At 43.4% G+C, this 24665-nt stretch overlaps 2 protein-coding genes across 5 annotated transcripts in view; one reads left to right on the top strand and one right to left on the bottom strand.

Annotated features, from left to right (window-relative positions):
* The window catches only part of LOC115094001 (diamine acetyltransferase 1-like), a 36219-nt gene extending 12343 nt beyond the window's left edge, over positions 1 to 23876 (top strand). The window contains exon 3 of the mRNA XM_029606578.1: positions 23592 to 23876. Within this exon, the coding sequence (XP_029462438.1) occupies positions 23592 to 23762 (171 nt within the window). The 3' untranslated portion in view covers positions 23763 to 23876. The remainder of the gene's footprint in view (positions 1 to 23591) is intronic.
* Positions 1 to 24665, bottom strand: part of APOOL (apolipoprotein O like) — a 267269-nt gene that overhangs the window by 58732 nt on the left and 183872 nt on the right. The window lies entirely within an intron of this gene.

Below are 24665 nucleotides of genomic sequence, written 5' to 3'. Positions count from 1 at the left end.
ACACTAGAATCAGGGATCAGGAACAAAGCAAGCCAGAGTCAGGAACGCAGGGATCAGGATCGCAGACAAGTCACACTCTCAGGAGAGCAGGACCTGTTGCTGAGGCGAATTGGGAGCAGAGAGGCTGGGTTTAAATACCCGCCTAGCCTGACATTATCAGCCGGGCTGCAGGGAACTTTCCTGCTGCTGGCCCTTTAAATCCCATGACTCGGCGCGCGCCTAGAGAAGAGACCACGAGGAGCTGGTGTCAGTGGTGTTCGGGAGGCCGCGAGCAGAGTCGGCAGCCAGGAGCAGCAGCGGCTAAGCCAGGAGTCCGCTGGTGCAGGCGAGGGGACCCGGTCACAGGCCAGTGTGGCTGGGGTTCCTAACAGTATGATATTCTTCATTTTATTCTCCTTTCCTTTAATAATCCCTAGCATTCTATTTGCTTTCTTGGCTGCTTCTGCACACTGAGCAGATTTCAACGTATTATCAACAATGATGCCTAGATGCTTTTCCTGAATGATGAATCCTACTGTGGAACCTTGCATTGTGTGTATAATTTAGGTTACTCTTCCCTAAGTGCATCAGTTTGCATTGTCCACATTAAATTTCATTTCCATTTGCATGTCCAATCTCCAGTTTTGCAGTGTACTCTTGCAATTTCTCACAGTCCTCTTGTGATTTAAGAACTTTGAACAATTTTGTGTCATCTGTAAATTTGATCATCTCATTTGTTGTTCCCATTTCCAGGTCATTTATAAATATATTAAAAACCATTGGTCCCAGAATAGATCCCTGGGGCAGTCTACTATTCACCTTTTTCCATTGGGAAAATTTACCATTTAGCTGTACTCTCTTAACCAGTTGGCATTCGACAATAGGACACTGCCACCTATCCCATGACTATTTAATTTCCTAAGAAGTCTTTCATGAAGGACTTTGTCAAATGCTTTCTGGAATCCAGATACAATATATCAACTGGCTCACCTTTAGCCATATGTTTATTTACACAGTCAAAAAAATGTAGCAAATTTGTGAGGCAAAACTTCCCTTGGCTAAATCCATGTTGGCTTTGTCCTATTAAACTGTGCTTATATGTTCAGCAATTTTATTCTTTATGATTGTTTCTACCATTCTAGACGTCAGATTCATTGGTCTATAAATTCCTTGATCCCTTTTTAATCATTGGCATTACATTGGCAACCCTACAGTCTTCAGGTACCATAGATGATTCTATTCACACTTTCCAATAGCAGGTCTGCATTTTCATTTCTCAGTTCTTTCAGCACTCTGGGATGTATACTATCTGGTCCAGGTGATTTGCTACTCTTTAATTTGTCAATTTGCCTAGTACATCTTCCAGGTTCACTGAGATTTGTTTCAGTTCCTCTGAATCATTACCTTTGAATATCGTTTCTAGCATGGGTATATCTCTTACATTTTCCTCATGAATACTGAAGCAAATAATTCATTTAGTCTCTCTACTATGGCTTTGTCATGCCTAAGTGCTCCTTTTACTCCTTGATCATCTAATCCTTCCTAGGCGCACGGGCATGCTCCATGGCCTCCTTAAGGATGCCAGGGCGGGAACCTCAGGGGCGTCTCCCCTTGATGACATCACTAGCCCTGGGCTTAAGCACCATCAGGGCCTGGCTCTAATAGACTTGGCAACGAGTCCCCTCCTTGCTGAATCCTGCTGTTCTCACTACGGACACTGGTTCCTGGTTCCTGCTCCTCTTGGGGAGTGAGACACTCTTGGGTACCCGCTCCTTGAGGGCCCTGCTCCTGTCTCTGGCTATCCGCTCCTCGGAGGGCCCTGCGCCTCGGACGCTGTCTGCCATCTCCCTCGCTCCTCAGGATTGCTCCAGGAATTACTCTACCCGTGAGATGGCTGCGACCACTATTTCTAACTTCGTGTTCCTGCCCTCTCTCTTCGGTGTACCTCGCTCTGCGGACCATTGCCGTTCTACTCTGCTTCGTGGAGACTCAGCATGGTGTGCCCCGCTCTGTGGACCACTGCATATGACGCTACTTTGTGGAGACCAACGTAGTTGTACTCTGCCCTGCGGGCTACTGCCTCACTACTCTGCTTCATGGAGACCTAGCGCTGGTGTACCCTGCTCCGCGGGGTACACCACTCCTCTGGGTAGCATCCTGCCTATCTCTGAGACTGTACCGCACTCCCCTGCTCCTCGGGGTAGTGTCCGCTTGTACTGCCAGGAAACCCTTGGGCTTCCCATGTCTTGGGTAAGCCTATGTCATACCTCCTGTGCTGACTTTCTCTGTGGCTTCAACCACTTGGGTCGCCCTCGCAAGCACTCTTCCATACCCTGCCTGCATTCCCCGCTTCCCGGGGCCTGTTCAGCACTTCACTACTAAGGGGACCTATTCTGGCAACCATCCACACCCCAGCCTCCTGTTCTTCCTGTACTCGCTGGGCGTGTCACCTATTGCTCAGACCTCGTCTCCCAACGGTGAGGCTCAGTGGGGCTTCTTCCCGTGGGCGGTACCATCTCTCACCTCAGGCCAAGGGCCCAATAACCTACGAATTCTAACAGATTGCCAAATCCATGGACCTGGCAGAGGTCTCGGCTCTCCAGGCCATTCGTGGCTTGGCGCAATGAATTTCTGACACAAAAAATTCTTGCAAACTCTGTCAGCAGCCATAGATAACCTGAGTACCCGGTTGGACTCCGCCTCGACGTCTGCCAAATCTAATCCTGCTACACACACACTGATCCTCCGGTCTACTGTACCCTTGCCAGTACCCCCACATTTTCAGGAGACCCTCTTATGTGCAGGGGTTTCCTGAATCAATGTAATATGCACTTTTGCCTACAACCAGCATATTTCCCAGATGTGATCACCAAGACGAGTTACATCACACTCTGGACGGTAAGGCCTTGGCGAGCTGACCTGGTTCTTCGAGATCTGCCTGGCTTTATCACCTTAATTCGCTCTGTCTTTGATGATCCAGGTCGGAAAACCATATCCAGGTCTTCCCTTCTATATCTCCAACAAGGCTCCAGGTCTTTGACCGAATACGTCATTGAGTTCAGGACCCGCTGAACTGCACTGGAATTCGGACTGCCTACGTGCTGTCTTCCTCGAAGGCCTAAGTCCGCGGATCAAGGACAAACTAGCGGCCTGGGAACTTCCTGAATCCCTGGATTCCTTGATAGACCTTGCCGGTCGCATCGATTGCTGCCTTCGAGAACATTCTCAAGAGGCTACAGTGTCCAGAAGGATGGCTCCAAGCACACCATGAATTTGACATATGCCCTCTCCTAAGCCCAACATCGCTCAGAATAAAGAAGTGGAAGAACCTATGCAGATGGGTCAAGTAGGCTTTTTCCGAAAGAGAAACGCCATCGCCAACAATCATGTCTCTGCTTGTATTGTGGCCAACTCGGACATGCCATAGCCTCATTCCCCGTCTATCCGGGAAACTCCCAGGCCTAGGTTCTGCCGGAGGACTGCTCCTAGTCCTGACTTCGCCCTTTCCTCCATTAACCTTGCCAGTTTCCATCAAACTTGACGCTCAAGAGTTTCATACACTGGCTTTGGTGGACTCTGGGGCCGGTGGGAATTTTATTCTGCGGCAACTTGTGGAACATCTCTGAATCCCCACCATCCGCTCCCCAGGGCCCTTACTACTCTCCTCTATTCATGGCGAACCTCTAGCAGGTGAGGTTACTCACTCCACGGTCCGTATCTAGCTCTGTACTGGCTCTCTGTATGTAGAGACCATATAATTCTCGTGCTGGATAAAGCTATACACCCCGACACTTTGGAGGAAGGGAGGCAAGATGGCGGCGTAGCCAGGCACGGACGCGCTGAGCTCCTGATTTCTGCAAAAATTTCTTACAATGCCCGCAAAAAGGAAGGGAAAACTCCAAATCTTTCCCTCGGATTCGGAAGTTATGGCCACTCAGCGTTTGATAACCTCGTACGTACCCGGTAAGACTGGAGAATTGGGAGGAGAAAACTCTGCTGCGGGGTCCACCGAGGAAGCGGCGGCTCCACCTGGAGAAATCACTCTTACTCCCCCGGATCCGTGTAGACCCGAAATGACTCCACTTCCCGCGAGCCCTCAGGTCGCAGAGTCGCACATTCGTGATGCGGTTGGTGCGACTTCTGCAGGAGGAGACCAGAGGGCGGAGGACGCTGAATCTCCGTTGCGATCCACAGAACGCCTGGATTTTTCAGGTGTTGACCATCTGAATCTGCTACCTCCGGCGACTGCTCCGACTCTGGAGAGAGTAACAGAAGGGAACGACGGAGCAATGGGTGCCCCTGGACAGGAAGGTACGCTGGCGGGACTTTCTCCAGTAACGAAGGCGGGCGAGTCAACTCATAAACCCTGTTTTTGGATGCCTGGCAGGCCAGAGAAAATAACTTTGGAAGCGATTTGGGACATTATGGCTGCATTGGTGGAATCGATAGGGCAGTTTCAAGATAATTTGGAAAGTGTTGAGCATAAGGTGGAGGTTTTAGACACTCAGATTCAGGAATTGAAGCCAAGACTGGAAACAGTAGAGCTGAAATAGGAAAATCTAGAGAATGTAATGTTAAAATTATAAAGGATTTAAATATGGTATCTAGAAGACTGGAACATTTAGAAAATTATTCTCGTCATCTAAACCTGAGATTTTTGAACTTTCCAAAAATTGTAGGAGAGCTCCCTTACATACCCTCAAGAAGATTTCAAAGAAGTCTTGAAATTCCAGGAGGAAAAATTACCCTCTGTAAATAAATTATACTATATGCCAGTGACCGCAAGGAATAGAGAACTGCAACAACTGGATACGAACAAAGGGAACTTGACACAGTTTCTAGAGGACTCTGCTAGTGAATATTATGAATGTGCCACTCTATGGTATCTTTCATAATTGAGAAAGATATAACGGAGATTATGAAAAGATATTTTAGAAATGTAGATATGCACTTCAGAGGTTCTCTGATACGTGCATTTCCAGATTTTGCTCCTGTTACTCAGGAAAGAAGACATGAATTTATTGCAATGAGACCACAAGTGCTTGCATTAGGTTTTTCCTATGTGTTAAAGTATCCGTGCAAATGTGTCGTAAAAGCTCTAAAAGAATGTTATATTTTTTTCTACCCTGAGCAATTAAAATCTTTCCTAAATGCTAGGAGGGTAATTGTTACCCCCGGAGTAAAGCCAAAAGAAGGATCCAAATAAATTAGAGGTCTTAATCTACGTTATTGCCAATTTAGCATTAATGTTTCGTGTTATGTTCTTCCTATTTACTGCCTCCTGTTCCACAAGTTTCTTTAAGAGGAATTGAATTATACTTGTGTTCATTTCTTGGATGAATATTTGGAAATTACCTTGTTTAATGTATGTATAATTGCATTTCCATTTTCTGTAAGTAAGTTTGTTGACTTGCTGTAAAGTTTAAAATGATTAAAAAATAAAATTAAAAAAAAAAAAGCTATACACCCCATGGTCCTGGGACTGCTGTGGTTAGAGCTGCATACCCCGCAGTTTGATTGGGTCACATTACAATTATCTCAATGGGGTAGCTCCTGCCACGACAAATGCTTGGAGGTCGTATCACCTGTGCTTCTCTTCCAGGCCTTCCGTCACAGTATTCCTCATATGCGGATGTCGTCTCCAAAAAGGCTGTGGACACCCTACCCCCACATTGTTCTTTTGACTGTGCAATAAATTTGCTGCCAAACACAGAACCTCCTCGGGGTTGGATTTACCCATTGTCCTTGATTGAAATGCAATCCATGTTGGAATATATACGTGAAATCTAGCCAAGGGTTTCATCCGGCCCTCCAAGTCTCCCGTGGAGTGGGCTTTTTCTTCATGGGGAAGAAAGACAGCTCTCTCCGGCCGTGCATCGACGGCCATGGCTTAAACGAGATCACTCTGAAAGATTGCTACCCTCTACCGTTAATTTTAGAACTCTTTGGCAGACTTCAAGGTGCTAAGATCTTCACCAGATTAGATCTTAGAGGAGCCTACAACTTGGTCCTAATCCGCCAGGGCGATGAATGGAAACCGCGTTTAACACGTGTGATGGTCACTTTGAATACCTGTTTGGCCTCTGTAACTCTCCAGCAGTTTTTCAGAATATGATGAATGAGGTCTTCAGAGACATGCTTTACCAATGTGTTGCAGTCTACCTGGATGACATCTCAGTTTTTTCTTAAGATCTTCAGAGCCATCACCAGGACGTCTGCAGTGTTCTTCAGCGTTTGTGAGACAACCAGTTGTATGCCAAGCTGGAGACATGCTCTTTTGAACAAGAGTCTGTTCCCTTCCTGGGCTATGTGGTCTCTAGCCAAGGCTTTCAAATGGATCATCAAAAATCCAAAAGTATCCACGATTGGCCTCAACCTACAGACCTCAAGGCCTTGTGGAGGTTTCACCACTTACTACAGATCGTTTATTCATCACTATTCTAAGCGGATGCCCGCTCACGGCCATGACGCGCAAGGGTTCCAATCCATCTCAGTAGTCGCCCGAGGCCATGACCGCCTTCCAGGACCTCAAGGCCACCTTCCTTCAGGAGCCATGCCTACGCCATCCAGACCCCTGACGATCCTTCATCGTCGAGGTCAACGCCTCTGATGTCGGCGTAGGAGCAGTACTCAGCCAGTATTCGGCCACCCATACCTTACACCCTTGCTCATTTTTTTCAAAACGCTTTTCTCCAGTGGAACGTAATTATGCAATCGGGGATAAGGAGTTGTTGGCATTTAAACTGGCTTTTGAGGAGTGGCATCCTGGCTCGAGGGGGCACAGCATCAGATTACAGTATATACCGACCACAAGAACCTCAAGTATTTGCACTGTGCGCAACACCTGTTATGATACCGTCCAGCCAATAAAAACTGCCATGCCGATGCACTCTCCCACTCTTTTGTCACTGAAGATGTACCCGACGTTCCATGGCACATCATTGATCCATCTAAAGTCCTCCTTTCTGCCACGTTCACTGAGTTGCCTGGGAAAACGGTAGTTCCCCGACAATTCTGATGGAAGATACTCCGCTGGGCTCACGACTCCCTAACAGCAGGACACCTGGGACAGTCTAGAACCCTTTCCACTCTCCAACAATTCTATTGGTGGCCCACCATGAAGAAGGACACACAAGCTTATGTTGAGTCTTGCCCCACATGCGCGCGTCATAAGCCTCCGGCTGGTCGTCCTTGGGGTCTCATGCAACCTCTTCCCATGTCCAGTGAGCCGTGGACGCACATAGCCACAGATTTCATTGTGAACCTTCCTCCTTCAAGTGGCAATAATACAATTTGGGTCACCGTGGACCGATTTGTGGCGTTACCTGGCCTTCCCTTGGCTTCGGAACTAGCAAATCTGTTCATCCGACACATATTCCGCCTCTACGGTCTCCCAAGACACATTCTCTCTGATCGGGGAGAACAATTCACCGCCCGGTTTTTGAAATCCCTCTGCAAAAAGTTTGACATCGCATTGGACCTCACATCGGCTTACCATCCCCAAGCCAATGGTCAGACTGAAAGAACAAACAGGACCTTGAAACAGTTCGTTCGAGCCTATGTAAATTCCTGGCAGAATGATTGGTCCGACCTTCGGCCGTGGGCTGTTTGCTCTAAATTCCCACCAGTCCACATCCACTGGGTCATCACCCTTTCAGATGGTCTACAGACGCCAGCTGCTGCCTCCTCTTCCACTCATGCTGTCAGTGCCATCCCCAGCGGCTCAGGCTACCGCGCAGGAGTTGCATCGACTCTGGGACCACACCAAACAACTCCTTCAGCAAGCCACTCAAAGGTCTGAAAGGTTCTACGATGCCCATCATCGAGAAGCTCCGTAATTTAACCCAGGAGACAAAGTGTGGCTCAGCACTCGTTTTATTCATTTTAAACTTCCATCGGCCTGCTTCGCCCCCAGATACATTGGGTCTTTTCCCATGCTTCGCCAGCTGGGCCCAGTTACCTACATTTTTTGACTGCCTGAATTTTTTAAAATCCATAATGCTTTCCATATCTCGCCTCTTAAACCTCTGGTACTGTCCGATTTTTCAAAAAACCCACCTGAGCCCCAAACTCTGTTTTCGGAGGCGGACGTTACCTATCAGGTGCAAGATGTCTTGGACGTCAGAAAGCGTGGAAAGAGGTGGGAATATCTCCTCTCGTGGGAGGGCTTTGGGCCTGAAGAAAACAGCTGGGAGCCTGCGGCCAACATCCTTGACAAGGATCTAATCAGGCAGTTTCATGCCACACATCCTAGAAAACCCAAACCCCGGGGGGGGGGGGGGCCTTAAGAGAGAGGGTACTGTTATGACCGTCAGTCGCAGACGGCTTCGACTGCTATTACTTCATGTGTGGCTGCCCTCTCTCCTTTGGGAAGACTCGCGGCTGTGGCTAGCCGCTTCAGACACTCATGGCTTCGTTCCAGGACTCCCCAGGGCGGCGAGGACGCTGCCGACCGCCATGTCTCTCCCGAGCCTTCCTAGGCGTGTGCACTCCATGGCTCTCCTTAAGGACACCAGAGCAGGAACCTCAGGGGCTTTTCCCTTGATGACATCACTAGCCTTGGACTCTTAAGCACCATTGGGGCCAGGCTCTAATCGACTTGGCAACAAGTCTCCTCCTTGCTGAATCCTGCTGTTCTCGTTACAGATGCTGGTTCCTGCTCCTCTTGGCGTGAGACACTCTTGGGTACCCGCTACTTGAGGGCCCTACTCCTGTCTCTGACTATCCGTTCCTCAGAGGGCCCTGCGCCTCGCACGCTGTCTGCCATCTCCCCCGCTCCTCGGGGTTGCTCCAGGAACTACTCTTCCCGTTAGACTCTACTTTGGTGCACCCCGGTCTGTGGACCATTGCCATACAACTTTACTTCGTGGACACCAACATAGGTGTACCCCGCCTTGCGGGCCACTGCCTCACTACTCTGCTTCGTGGGGACCTAGTGCTGGTGTACCCCGCTGTACGGGCCTTTGCCATCGCTTGTAACTAAGCCACACCCCCGCTCCTCGGGGTAGCGCGTTGTGAACTTGGGACTGTGCCGCGCTCCCCCTCTCCTTGGGGCAGCGCCTTGTATACTACTGTTACTACGTTCTGCTCCCCGCTCCTTGGGGTAGCGTCCTGCCTATCTCTGAGACTGTACCGCACTCCCCCGCTCCTCGGGGTAGTATCCTCTTGCTCAAATGTTAGGTACTGCTTCTATCAACCTTCACAATTGACTAAATTTATTACAGACAGAACTAAAGATGAAAGTTTGGTTATAACAGTCTCCTAGAGTACTACGGATATGTTCTCTACGTAATAAAGGAAACTCCTCGGTTAGGTTTGTATAGTATTTCTTAAAATACAGTGTTGAAGTTAAATAACCTTCAAATGTTTATGGTAATACCCCTTCTTTATTGAGGACTTTGGAAATTATGGTTTGGAGTTATTTTCTTTATAAAATGTGTCTAATTTAAACAATTGTTTTCAGTTCAAACCATATGATGTGAATATGTCAAGAAGTTCTTGATTTATGTAATTTGAAAAACTGATAAAAAAAAAAAAGCAGATGCAGCACTCCTTTACCATGAGGGGTCGTGCTAGAGTGTCCAGGTGTTTTAGACCCTATAGAGGAGCCATCTTTGAGAGGACTTGGACTTTCGGTAGGTCTCAGTCTTTTTGACTGAGACCTACCGAAAGTCCTTCACTGCGAGGCTCGCATAGTGGAAACTCCCGAGCCTCGCAGTGAAGGTTTGCCAACCCATCTCTGGATAGGAGGATATATTGGATCAGTGGGTCCTGGAAGCGATACAAGAAGGATATGCGATGGAGTTCTGCAGTGTTCATGGAGTCTCCCTGCCATTCCCTGCAGAAGAAGCATGCAGTGGAAAGACGTTTACAAGGCTCCTCAGTCTGAGGGCTGTGGTCCCAGTTCCCACGTCTCAGGAAACTACGGGGCGATATTCCAATTACTACTTACCTGATAATTTCTTTTCTTTAGCACAGTCAGATGAATCCAGCTTCCCTCCCTTGGCTGCCAAATGATTGTATTATAGTCCTTCTGTGTGGTTACAGGGTTACTGGTGTTAGTCCAGTCCCTAGACCAGTGTTAGTACATTCTTGTCTGAGCTCAGTGTTTGTTGTCTGTTGGCTGAGTACTGAAATGCTTATCTGTATTTAATCAAGTTTTTTGCTAGTCTGTCCACATTGCTTTTGAAGAGAATACTGGCAAGCTGGTGTCACTAGAGAGGTGTATGTAATGTGATGTCAGTTTGGGTCTGTCTCCATCTGCTGGTAGGGGAGCATAAACCCACTTCTTCTGGGTTCATCTGACTAAATGCTAAGAAAATCCACAGATAACATTGCATCTACTGTTTGTAGATTATTTGAAGTTTTACAGCCCCTGTGATTATCATTAGCACAACAACTTGGAGTAATGAAAATCTTCTCAGATGACAAAAGAATGGCATTTGACTTGGACAAATGTGCTAATATGGTTTTCATTAGAGAAATGCTGAAAGCATATTTCTGATTTTAAGATAATATAAAGGAATTTGAGCAGAGAATGTATATAAAATTTAAGAGTATATGATGATGCAACAAAACAGCATAAAACACAGAGATGAGATCAGAAAAGAGTGCTACAGGAAACAATCTAACACTTAAAAGTGCTTTAACTGCAAGAAATAATATACAAGTCAACATTCAATTTGCACTCTCATACAGTGTTGGAATCGTAGAGTGGCCTCAGAAGTACCTCAACCAGTTGGATGTAAGAACAAAAAACTCTTCCATTCCCACCAGCTAATCTCTAAGAACCAGTGCATGCCAAGACTGTACATTTCCAAAGTTGAAGGAAGTATCGCTCTTATACAAATAGATTACACATAAAGAGCTACTATCATAGGCCTCCAAGCTTACTTAACAACATCAACAAACCCAAATACTCTAAAAGTGCTGAAGTGTGAAAATATATGACTGACCACAATCTCCATCTTTCTAACTTGGACAAGCACACTGAAGAACAGAAGGAAGGAGAATCCAGTAGAACACATGGGGAAAGAGGTGATGAAATTTTAAAAACAAGAGAAAAAGCACTTGAAAGAATTGAAGCAGAACAGCGGTTTGGTTTAAGATGGTGGCTTGAATAGATCACAAATGGTTAGCTCTATTTATTTTGCCTAGAAGTTATGGGCAAATGCAAAGGATTTGTTAGGGGGAAGCCTTCGGAGCCCCCTAAAACACTGTTGTGTCAAGACTACCATTGCAGAACACATTCTTGCTTTACTGAGTGAAAGGTTGATGGATACCTGCATTGTGGGGGCAGTAGTATCTGACCTGCAGGACACTGAGGTATCTCTCAATCCCAAAGATCGTGGTATTTGGAATGTACTAGTCTTTCTTGAACACGTGATTTCTTCACTGACATTATTAACTGTAGACATTTATTCTTGGTCCAATAAAACAAACTGGAAGGCGGTCCAACGTAGCCAAGGCAATACAATAAAAGGATGACTATGTTGTGGAAACATTTTTTTATTAATATAATTTGTTAAGACGCCCGACTCCGGCCGAGTTTCGCCAAATTGGCTGCATCAGAGGCTCAGTTTTTCTTTGTTTTGTATATAGAACTACATAAATGTTCTTATATGTAGCAATAAACGCAGAGAGACCTTAATCTGTGTAATGAGTAAATTTTGCCGCTGCACAGACTTATTGTGCCAGTCGCTCTCAGACAAAAGACTGGAGCCGTACCATCTCAGTTCTAATTTTTTCAAGTCCCTTGGTGCATAGGAGTTCTCAAAAGAAACAACTTGCCACTCAGAATTCGTATATGTCAGAGTCGGTCGTTTTAACAAATTATATTAATAAAAAAATTTTTCCACGGCATACGTTCGTCCTTTTGTTGTATTTGCCTTGACATTCATTCTTGTACAGTCTCAGTAATCTAAATTGTTTCTTTGGAAAAGAGACTGGGAGATGGAGGGCTTCCTTTGAGCAAGTTAAATCTGTATAATATCACCTGGTACAAGATCAGAGTGTAGTTCACAGAAGACTGGAGAACTTGGAAAAGTTGACCAGGAGCTTAAATTTGTATGTTTTGAATTTTCCTATAATTCCATTTATCTCTCCTGTGGAACGTTTTAAGACTTACCTTAAAGAGACTTTGCAGGTGCCTAGGGGAAGTTTGCCATCTATCAGTAAGGCTTTTATCTCCCTACTTGAAAAGAAGGCAATAGGATCACCCCCCCAAGAGAAAGTTAAGGGCCAGATTTTTAAAAAACTATGCGCGATTTGTTATAAATCTAGGGTCGGCGTGCACAATCTGTGCCCAGTAGTCTCCAAAAACAATTAATCCAACAAAAAAAGAAATCAACCCTGGTTCACCTCTGAACTTAAACAGATGAAACAAGACCTAAGGCACAAGGAAAATAGATGGCGCAAAACTCCTAATTCATCCACCATCTTAGCATATAAAGGAACTTTACATCATTACAGATCATCTATTCTAAGAAAAAAAAAGGGAATACTACGCCAATAAAATCCACCATCTTCAGTATGATGCCCAGGCCCTTTTCTCAAATGTAGTACAAATCACTAAATCAGCCCCCCCTTCAATACCAGATGAACAAGCACTTTCCAAGGCTAATGAGCTCGCATCATTCTTTCAACAGAAGATCTCGAATACGCTCGCCCTCCTCCCTTCTACAACTACACCTCTCACGTCAGGCAAGAATCCTCACTCCCTCACAAGAGCCAAGCTCGACTACTTCGAACCAATCTCCTCCAAGGAGATTGACTCTCTTCTAAAAAGACAGAAACCAACCAGCCACCCAGCAGACAATATTCCTTCAAAACTCCTGCTACTTATCCCAAACACGATTTCTGGGCCGTTGACAAGTATCATAAACTGCCCTCCTAACTCAAGGGACTTACCCAGACAGACTAAAAAACCGCTTCCCTCAAACCCCTCCTTAAGAAACACAACCTAGACCCCAACAAATTATCCAATTTCCGACCCATCTCCAATCTCCCCTTCTTAGCCAAACTAACGAAGAAATTGGTAAACACCCAGCTTTCAGAATATCTAGAAGACCACAATATCCTTTACCCATCGCAATACGGCTTCCGAAAATCACGCAACACGGAAACTCTCCTCATATCACTTACAGACCATATTATTATGGGACTAGACAAGGGCCACTCCTTTTACTAGCCCTGCTTGACATCTCGGCGGCATTTGACACCGTCAACCATTCCATCCTCCTGGAGCGTCTAACAGACATTGGTATCTCCGGTTCAGCCCACAATTGGTTCAAGTCCTTCCTCTGCAATAGAACCTTCAAAGTCAAAATCAATAATAAAGAATCACCCCTGACAAAATCCCCACTTGGTGTACCTCAAGGATCTTCCTTATCTCCTACGCTGTTCAACATCTACCTCCTCCCCCTCTGCCAACTGCTAACCGATCTCAATCTAATCCATTACCTCTATGCAGACGACGTGCAGATTCTGATCCCTATAACAGATTCCATCTCAAAAGCTATCACTCACTGGAACAACTGCCTTCTATCCATTACCAACCTTCTCAACAGCTTAAACCTGGTCCTCAATGCCTCGAAGACAGAGCTCCTCCTCATCTCCTCAAACCAAGATAACATACTCCCACCGTCCACCCACAATACACACTTCACCCATCAACATGTAAGAGACCTTGGGGTAATTCTTGACAATCGCCTAAACCTGAAGAAAATGGTCAATACCACAACCAAAGACTGCTTCTACAGACTCCAGGTTCTAAAACGAATCAAACCTCTCCTATTTTTCCAGGACTTCAGGACGGTTCTCCAGTCTTTGTTGTTTGCCAAAATTGATTACTGCAGCGCCCTCCTCCTAGGCCTCCCTAAATCTACCACCAAGCCACTACAGATGATACAGAACGCCGCAGCGAGATTACTGACCAACACCAATCGTGGAGACCACATCTCACCCATCCTCAGAAACCTACACTGGTTACCAGTGAATTTCAGAATCCTGCACAAATCAATCACGTTAATACACAAATCCATCCACCACCAACTTCAACTCGATCTCGAAATCCCCTTCAAACTACATTCCTCCAATAGACCAACAAGAGAAATTCACAAAGGAACCCTGCAATTTCCCCCAACTAAAGCCACACGCCTCACCTCGACTAAGATCGAGCCTTCTTGATAGCAGGCCCAGATATCTGGAATAACATCCCTGCAGACCTCAGATTGGATCCCTGCCTCTTAACATTTAGAAAAAAACTCAAGACATGGCTCTTCAGTCAAGCCTTCTCCGAACCCCCTGACATTCACTAGTTTGCCCTTACTCTATGCCTGAATGATGGCCTTATTTCTGCCTGTACGAATAGACCCTGACTCTCCTAAGCACATTATGCCTGATCTATCTTATCATATGGTTTTATATTTATAATTGCTGCCTGCTCTATCCTATCTTTCCAGCTGATTAAGCCCCCAAGTTCTTACTCCCTGTTGATTGTAACTTGCCTCTTCCACACCTTTTGTTGATTTACGTTAGTTGTCACTACAGTTCTTTTACCCTGTTCAATGTAAACCGATCCGATATGGTTTTTATCTATGAAGGTCGGTATAGAAAAGTGTTAAATAAATAAATAAATTGTGCACCTTGCGCGTGCCGAGCCACGCAGCCTTCCTCCGAAATTGGAGCGGCCTTGGAGGGAACTTTCCTTCCGCTCCCCCCCCCTTCCCCTCCCTTCCCCTACCTAACCCGCCCCCAGCCCTACCTAAACCCCCCCTTACCTTAAATTTTTAAGTTGCGCCTTCCTCTGGGCAAGTGTAGGTTGAGTGCGCTGGCGACGGCTGGCCCGCGATCCCAGGCACAGCAGCAAATGGCCGCTGTGTCTGGAGGCTCCGGCCCCGCCCCCTACCCACCCACGTTTTCAAGCCCTGGGACATACATGTGTCCCGGGGCTTGCGCACGTCGCCGAGCCTATGCAAAATAGGCTCGGCGCACGCAGGAGGCTTTCAAAAGAGTTACACGTGTAACCTTTTTAAAATCTGCCCCTAAACGTGTTACTCTGTTGGTTACTTTAGTTTTTTCACAAGATCACAGTTTTGTTATGAGAATATATTTTTTGAATAGGCTTGTACTATTTAAAAGTTTGAGGATTCAGATTTTTCCAGATTTGACAGGGGTACTCAAAGTCGTAGAAAACAATTGCTGGTTATGCACTCTGAAATGCTGGCTTTGGGCAGAACTTATTTGATTGATTTTTCCCTGTTTGATATATTGTTGTATTAGCTTTTATCAAATATATCTTCTTTGAACCTCTCAGCTTGGAGTTTTTTTGGGGTTTAAGAAATAGGCTTAATTTAGAAAGTACTTGTGCAAGGCGATGGGTTGTTATATTATACTCAGTAATATACTTTCTTATGAAAAATTTCTTCATGATTTTTCTTTTGATATACCTATGGCTGCCCTCTTAGGCTCTCTTTTGAACCATCCTCTTTGGGGTCTTGGTTAGCTGTGAATTTGTATAATTTTTTCATTGATGTATATTTCTTGATTTACATGATGTATATTTACATTGATGTATATTTCTTGATATACATGATTTTTTGGTTATATGTAAATAAAAATAAATGAAAAAGGTTGGATTAGCAAACAAAGACAATCAAGTGTTAAATGTACAAGGAAGTATTTACTTCAGCAACCACATGTAGATCAAAACCTGTTGCAGGAATGATTAGAGAGAAATTACCTAAAAAGTAAATGACGGTAACTTTTAAATAGCCGCACGGGCACATATGTATTGCACATATGCTGGCTCATGCTAATGGATGCAGCTATGTTGTAACAAAAGTGCATATATGGTATAAAACAGGCTGCATACACATACATGTGCACACAACTTTATACAGACGCATGCTTGTGCAGTGGCATAGCAAGGGGTGGGCGGCCGCCCCGGGCGCCGGGTCTAAGGGGGCTCCAAAAAGCTATTTAAATAAAAAGAAATTAGTATTTTAAGGCCAGATGTAAGTGTTGTTGAATACTGGCAGAGCGTCTTTTTTTTTTTTTTTTGTTATGAGAGATTTATAGTAATGGTCAGGGGCGGATTGACCTATTGGGGGGATCGGGCATCCCCCGGTGGGCCGGTCTCCCTGGTCACGTGGTCTCGACCGCGAGGCTCTTCTTCAGCCCAGCCTCAACGCCTTTGCCAAGCCGGCAGGGGGGCCGAAGAAATACAAATAGAGGCCGGCGGGGGCCGAAGAAAAGAAGATCAGCCAGTGTGCACGCGGGCCGAAGAAATGAAGATGGGAACCTCCCAGCCAGCCCCGCTGGAGAAATTAAAATCGAGAGGCCGGCGGCGGCCGAAAGAAAAGAAGATAGGCGCCTCCCAGCCAGCCTCAAGCGGGGGCTGGCTGGGAGGCGCCCATCTTCTTTCTTACGGCCTCCCGCCGGCTTTGATTTTAATTTCTTCTGCCTCCGCCAGAGACAGCCGGCCCCCAAAGGCCGGCGGGGGCCGAATAAATTAAAATCGAGGCCGGCGGTGGCGGAGGCCGAAGAAAAGAAGATGGGTGCCTCCCAGCCAGCCTCAAGCGGGGGCCGACTGGGCGGCCCCCATCTTCTTTTCTTCGGCCCCCGCCGGCCTCGATTTTAATGTCTTCGGCCCCCGCTGGAGACCAAGAGGGCCGAAGACATTAAAATCGAGGCCGGCGGGGGCCGCTGACATTAAATCGAGGCCGGCGGGGGCCGAAGAAGTGAACACCGGTCTGCTAACCGCCGCCGGAGACAGCTGTTCAACCTTGGATCGGAAGGGTGCTTCTGTGTGTATGTGAGAAAGGAGCGGTGTGTGTGTATGAGAAAGGAATGGTGGCTTCTGTATGGTGTATATATGGTATGTATGTGAGAGAGGAATCTGCCAGTTTAAAAAAAAATTTGTGATGGTAGTGCAACTTTTGAAAAGTTGGATGAAAGATTAAATTACTGAATGTTAAGCATCCCTCTTCTAGAAAATAAAATTTAGCAAAGTGGGTAGAGACAAATACTAAGCAAAAAAAATAAACTATTTAAAATGTTCATCTCAGCCAAAATCACAAATTTAAGATACTGATGCCAGGTTTTGTTTTTTTTTAAGCATAATTTAAGCATGAAGACTAGAATAGTTATTTATTTATTTAACAGTTTTATATACCGAAGTTCTAGTAACAAAGTTACTAATCAATTCGGTTTACATTATAACAATAAAATTGACAGTATATAGAATAATGTCTTACAGAGAACAGGGAAGATTGAACTTGGAAATAAATAAAATAACTTAATGAAAGCAATAAATAATTTCAACGGAGCAAGGAGAGTACAATTTAAATACAATATAAAATAGGAGAATATATTTTCGGAATTGACTGTGTCGGGCCTGAGGTCGATTGTTAAAAGTTCCGAATAGTTATTGGGATTAGGAGAATGCTTGATTAAACAACCAATCTGAAATGGTTTTGCTATTTTTTTTAAGCCTTTAGAAAATGTATATTTTTTAAATGACTAAGACTGGAATCTTCCCATTTAAAAGGGAAGTTGACTAAGGATGTCTTTCGGTTCCATATCTCCCACATGAATAATCATATGACTGATAGTTTGAAGAAAGACACTTGCTTATTGCCTGGAAGCGTAAAACAAGAGAAGCTGTACTGTGTGGGTGGCTGTCCCGTGGGAGGACAGAACCTGAAGGAAGGGTGTCATTTCGCCTTCTGATAGGAATGTGTTTTTCTTATTTAATGGTTGGGATCATCACTTTCACTTTTAGTAAAGTGAAAAATGCTGCAAGTCTGAAAGCAAGGTGCTTTCTGTGAGTGTAATGTTGTGTGAGACAGGGAGGGTGCTTCTGTTGGTGTGTGCAAGAGAGATGGAGCATGTTTTTGGCTGGCCTGTGGCTGTGAGATAGAACATGTGTGTATTGAGAGCTTGTGTGTAAAGTGAAATAGAGAGAGCATGTGTGTGATTGAAAGGCCTTTGTGTAAGTAAGAGAGAGCGAGAACATTGTGTGATTGAGAGAGACTGGCCAGAGAGGTGACATGTGTATGTGTGAGACTGATCAGGGAGATGACTGGTATGTGTGTGTGTGTGTGAGAGAGAGAGAGAGAGAAGAGAGAGAGAGAGACTGGTTGGGGAGATGATTGGTGTGTGAGAGACAGAAACTGGTCTTGAGGGTATGACTGGTGTGTGTGTGAGAGAGAGAGAGAAGAGATTGGTTGTGGTCCCTAAGGAAGAGGACCATGAGGACAGCTTCAGCAGCTACTACTGCTTCTGGCGTTGCCTGCAAGGGAAAGGAGTAGGAGAACTGCTGGAGAGGGTAAGTAAAGGTGGCTTTTTAAGTTCATTTTTCTTGATTACCATTTTAATTATTGGGTAGTATGTGATGTGTCTGCTGTTTGAAATATTTTATTGGTGTTTGGTAAAGGTTTCAAAATTTCCTTGAGTCTTTAATTATTGGATATTCTATTCATTAGCTGTTTTGAAATTATTTTATTAGTATGATTTTATAATTATGATTCATGATTTATATATCTTGATTTTATTGATTGTTTCATGAGGAATGGTGACATTTTGTTTTTCATTGTTGCACTGTATAGAGTCTGGCATGATATGTTTTACAGTTTAGTTTTTGTCTGCACATTTCTATTTATACTTTATGTGGCTTTATTCTGTTTTTGGTGAGAGTTTGTGTTCTGCATGGAAAGACTGAGATGAAGCATTCTTTTAGCAAGTTGTTTCTCTGTAGGGATCTGTAGTAGCTTGGCCTGTTCTGTTTTCCTGATAGGAGGTGTATTGATATTTTAGATTCTGGTGTAATAATTGTGGTATTCTTTTTCATATGTGGGGTTGTTATTCTTTGAGTTTTGGCAAATAGTACTGTGTTGATACGGGAGGACCATGCTGAAATATAGGGGTGTGTACATATATATGTAAATTATATGTAAATTATATTGTATATGTAATTGGATACCCATGGGCCAGTATGGAGAAAAATCCCCCGGGCCACTATTTTCCCTCAATCCGTCCCTGGTAATGGTAATTCAATTTACTTAGGGGCGCCTGTGCTCTAGCCCACGCCCAATCCATGTTCCACTTAGCAAGCATGAAACTTAGGAAAACGAGGGGTAGGAGCAGCCCTGACCCTATTTCAGGTTGCAGGGTGGTCAGTAGAAAAATCGGTTTTCTGTTACTTAAGCCTCAGCCGACCCAAAACCAGGGATCCATCGCACCCGGTCTGCCAGTTTTACAAAGAATATAAAAAGGAGAGCGGATCGGTTCCCTAAATCAGGCATCACATACTAGAAGGCGGACCAGAGCGAATCAATGTTACCGTCAATTTTTACGCAAGATGCAAATCATTGATGGAGGGAGGGGGCGCCGAAGAAGTCTCTTGCCCTGGGCGCCAAATTGTCTAGCTACGCCACTGTGCTTGTGTGAACAAATGCCACCTCTACCGCGCAAGAGGGGGGATTTTAGTAGACGTGCACCGATGCAATTACCAGTTTCTTGAGTTCATTCCCAGTTCACCCAAGTAAAGGTTAGGACTTCCTAAACCTCCCTAGTTTACTAGCCTGCCTTTTATCCTGTTAGCCCCAACTCTTAAAACCCCGCTAACCTCTTTAGTTTTTATTTCAGGACTTACAGGCCATCCATAGCAGAAGTAAAGTTACGGGATGGGGACTCTGGCGCACGCTTGTCCACATAAATACTCACGCGCAGATTTAGTTGACAAATCTAGGAACGCCCATGCCCCACTCAGACCATCCCCCACCCTTTTGAGAAAAAAAAAATGTGTGCACGTAGTGTGAGATAACCTGTGTACTCACACACTTTTATAATCTGTGTGGCGTGCGCCAGCCCGACTTCTGTGCATATATCCCAGCTTTGGTGTGCATAGGACTTTTAAAATTCACCTTATTAGATGAGATTGATTATTGCAACACAAGATAGTAGACTACATACAAAATGGTTTACAGCCAGCATTGAGAAATAAGGCAAAAAACAGACAAATGCAGGTTCTGTAGCACAGAGCTGGAAATGATTTCACATCTACTTGCCAGATACAATGTATTGATGTCAAAAGGCCTATATACAGAAAGACACTAACAGGCTGATTCAGCAATCTGGGTGTTAAAACACTGTGCACTGGATTTCGGCACAGTTTTAACTCTTAGCTAATTTATTTTTTAACTCTCAGTGTAGCAAACTAACACTATGTTAATACATTGGGAGTTAAAAAAAAAAAAAGTGGGCTGCCTGTATAATGTGTGTTCGGTACAGGTCGAATGCACATTTTCACTTGCGAAGGGGAGGGGGCGTCCCTGACAGGAGGATTGGGTCTGGGTAAGTGGCTCTATCTGGCGCGGTTCATTGCCACTTACCCAGATAAGTCAGTACTTATCCGCAAAGTATTTTTGACTTTTTTCCATTTTTTTAAATGGTTTTAAGTGCCAGCGCCGTAGCATTGGAAACTTAACTGCATCTCTGACCTTGGAGCTATGTTTCCAGCACTAAAAATCTCCTGGCTGGGATAACACACGTCTCTGCATTGGAGAGTAATGCTTAATGCCCTCATTTGCATGGAATTTCCATGTGAGGGCACTTAGTAGTACTCCCATTTTAGAACGCCCATTTTGTGAGCGTAAAATCCCTTGCTGCATTAGCAGTAAAGTTTACGCTCACACAATGAATGTTCAAATGCGGGCAAAGCTATGCATTGGCCAGAACACATCTTTTTGCATCGGCCTGTAAGGTAGTATGACTCATCTACTGAAAACTGGAACACTATAACATAGCAGAACCAGAAAAGCACAGGGATCATGACCATGACAGAACTGCACAGAATGAAGAAGTTGTGATCACTTGGAACATTCCCAATCCAACCAATAAAAAGCTTGATGCTAGAAAATCAGACATTTTGTTTAAGGAGAAAAGTAGAGGAACAACATTATTAACAGCAGTGTCAGTACCAATGGACTACGCTGTACTATGAAGAGAGATCATTAAGAACTGACAATTGCAATCAGAGACCAAGAAAATGTGGCAAAAGGTTACAGAAATAATTCCAATTGTATTGGGCACTTCTAGCCTGATTAAAAAGAACTTCCACGTGCACCTTGATTTTTCTGTCAGTATATATTACATCATGTGAGCCCCAGAAGGGAACTCTCTTTGGCACAATGCAAATATTTAAAAGAGCATTAGCCTTAATTTTAGAGACTGGTAATCAACATATCATGGCTTAACGGTGAGGTTCATTCCTGTCATGCTATGTGCAAAATAAACCATTTGGAAACACTATCTCAAGAATAGGCAACCAGATGTAGTGATAAAAGAACTAAAATACAAGCATGGCATTACTAATTGAAATGTTAGTACCAATTGAAATGTTAGTACCCGTTCATTATTCACAATATGTTCCATGTAAACCGCCTCCCCGGCGATAGTTATCCATGTTAAATGTGAACCGGAGTGATATGTATTGTATACAGGAACTTCCGGTATATAAAAACCAAAAATAAATAAATAAATAAATAAAGTGACTATTCTGTACTACTATTGGAAAAGCAGATCATCAAGCACCAAGAGATGCAATCAGAAAAATGTACAGAAAGATACAGAAATAGTCTCAGTTGCCTTAGGTGCTATCAGACTAAGCTAGGAAATCTAAGTGCACCTTGATATGTTGTCTTTATATATTAAACCATATAAACTTACAGGAACCTTACAGCTGTGGGGAAAAAGGTGTGGAATTATGAATGTGGAACAAAAATCCATTAGTCACATATCAGAAGGTCAAGAACTGGAAATTGTCAATAAAAAAAAAAGAACTAGGAATAATGATCTCAGATGGCTCAAGGTAGCCAGTCAATGAATTAAAGCAACTGGAAAAACTAACAGTACATTCAATTGCGTAAATAGTGGTATCAGCAGCATGAAATGGAGTCCTTTGTTTCAGGCACCAGCAAGATCCCATCTTTAGTATTTTGTTCAGTTATGAAGGCTAAACTTTGCAAGGATATTGGGATGAAGGAAGCAATTTAGGAAAGAGCTACTAAAATTCTTACTAGGATTGCAGCACAATCATTACAAAGAAAAGCCTAAGATACTCAAAATATACTTGCCAAAGGAAAAAAGGGATGGGGTGACATGATAGAAGCAATTAATTGTCAAGCTTCAATAAAGTATGGGAGGTTAAATTTTCCATAAATAGGAAATTCAAGGAGAATGACTCATGAAATTAAGTTTCATGATAATAACTTTCTTTACTTAGAGAGTGGTAGATGCTTGGAATAGCCTACTGGCAGAGTTAAGGGCATCCAAAACCATGACAGAATTTAAACATGCTCGAGACAGAGTGCATTGGTAAAGGCAGGTGGATGCTAACAGGTAGAAGAAATGAAAGAGGGGCTTGAATATTTACTAAGTCATATGAAATTGTAGAAGGATAATGAAGGGAAAGTACAAGCCAGTGAGCAGAGTGGTAGCTGACTGCATCAGACTTTCAAAAAAGCTGGGAGCAGCCATGCTTACAACCCTAATATCAGTGACTATGCTTGGGACAGATATAGAAGACAGTGTTAGGAATAGTGTTGAAAAGATGGTAAAAGACGTGGGTGGGAACTTGTTTTGGTTTATGTTTTTTATTTATTTTTATTTAAAAACCTTTTCTATACTGTCGTTTAGTAATGCACCATCACAATGGTTTACATAGAGGCACATATATTTAGTTTGGTTACAGAAGTATCTATGAAAGTGCCATTTCAGTGTCAGTACATATTTAAATAATATAAGGTATAAGATAGGTGACATGGATCTAGTCCATTTATATGATTAATAAGAATCATACAAGAATTGTGCTTAAACTGGAGTTCTCTAACATTATCTTTTGAGTATAAAAATAAAAGATGTGTGACCATGCATCTAGGTAACCTTGTTCTGTGTTTGGAATGTATGGGAATTTATATGCTTATTTATTCAAAGTGATAGAAAACCAGAGAGGAAGAGAAATGGATAGACTGGAAAGCTCTCTTTGGCACAACCCAAGTATAAAGAAAAGCACTAATAGTGAGAAAAAAGAAGTCATGCATTAATTATCCAGTATTTGTTAAGTGACACCAAAGAACTGGTCAGTAAGGATATCTGAAAAGTTAATAACTTAGGCATCCTTTGATACCAAAATACCAATGCAGAAGAGGGTTACATCAGAGAGTTAAGTTGAATTATGTTGTTGCTTTCTATTTATATAGTTTTTTTCTGATTTCAGTATCTGTTTTGAACATTATATTTTTTTATCAATGTTTTAATGTTCCTTTCTTGTATTTCACATTTAATATTTAATTGAAACTAGTATCATTTAGTGTGAATTTCTGGGTATAAATTATTTCGGTATTTTATAAATAAAACATCTTATATGATATCAGAGCACATGAAATTGGGCATTATATTCCAGTTAGTAGTCGATTTGTCAGGACTGCAAACATTTGATGTATTTTTTTAAATTAAACATTTGCACAGATTTTAAATTCACTGGTTTTATTGGTTACAATCTAAAAAATTGTAAGTACAATCTAAGTGGTATGTTTGCTTTTCACCAGGTAGCAGTTCAGACCCACTGTAGCTGTATGCATTTCCTTGTAGCTTTTTGGAACAAGCCATCTATAGAGTACTACAAGCACCGAGGAGCTATAGATCTTTCTGCTGAGGAGGGCTGGCATCTCTTCAGGTTTACCAAAGACAATCTCATCCAAATGGCAGCTGAAGAGTAAAGGAGACTCTAGCAATCTCCCCAAAGCTTTGTTCAAGACTGGAACATAAATGTGGCATCAGCATGTTGTACAGCTTTTGTTTTGCTCAATACAAAATCCACTGATTACAAACTATTTCTAGTTTATGTTGAAGGCATTTATTTACTACGTATAGAAGCAGTTTGCTTAATCTTTCTTAGTTCACTTATTACGTGTCCCTTTGACACTAGATCTTTAAAAGCCAACATGAAAACCAGAAATGTTTTTTCCAAGATGCAGTAAAGTCTATCAAGTGTGGTTTCTTTACATTTTTCCTTTCAATGGCTTCACAACATAAAACAGCACTTTATATTATTGATGGTTTAAAATACTGCAGGCAGAAAACAGGTTGAAATGCAGTAATCAGGTATATTATGCCACATATAAAATACAGGATTACATTTTTACACTTTCCAACCAATAAAGAGTTGAAAAATAATTATATAAAAGGATCCATGTCTGTTTGTCCATCCATCTGGGTATAAAATAACTCTTCAAAGGAGAAACAAAGTCACCAAATTTAGCACAGTGGAAGAATATCTTAGACCAGAGGTTCTTAAATCTATTCTGCGGGACCCCCACCCAGTCAGGTTTTCAGTATATCTACAATAAATATGTAGGAGATAAAAATTTGCAACTGTGGAGGCAGTATTGTAAATTCTCATGCATATTCATTGTAGATATCCCAAAAATCCAACTGGTTGTAGTTTCTCCAGGACAGGTTTGGGATCACTGTCTTAGAAGAGATAGAAAACAAAGCATTGGGTCAGTATTTTTGGAGAACAGATGCATTAAAAAAAATCCTCATTGGTTTAATATAGAAATAGAGGCTGCACAATGTTGGGAGCTCTCCATTAAAAAAACCTTACTGTGGCAGCTTGACCC

The sequence above is a fragment of the Rhinatrema bivittatum genome, chromosome 6 (assembly GCF_901001135.1).
Source record: "Rhinatrema bivittatum chromosome 6, aRhiBiv1.1, whole genome shotgun sequence".
Lineage (NCBI taxonomy): Eukaryota > Metazoa > Chordata > Amphibia > Gymnophiona > Rhinatrematidae > Rhinatrema > Rhinatrema bivittatum.
Note: the sequence above shows the minus strand (reverse complement) of the source record. Positions and strands in the feature narration are given on the sequence as shown.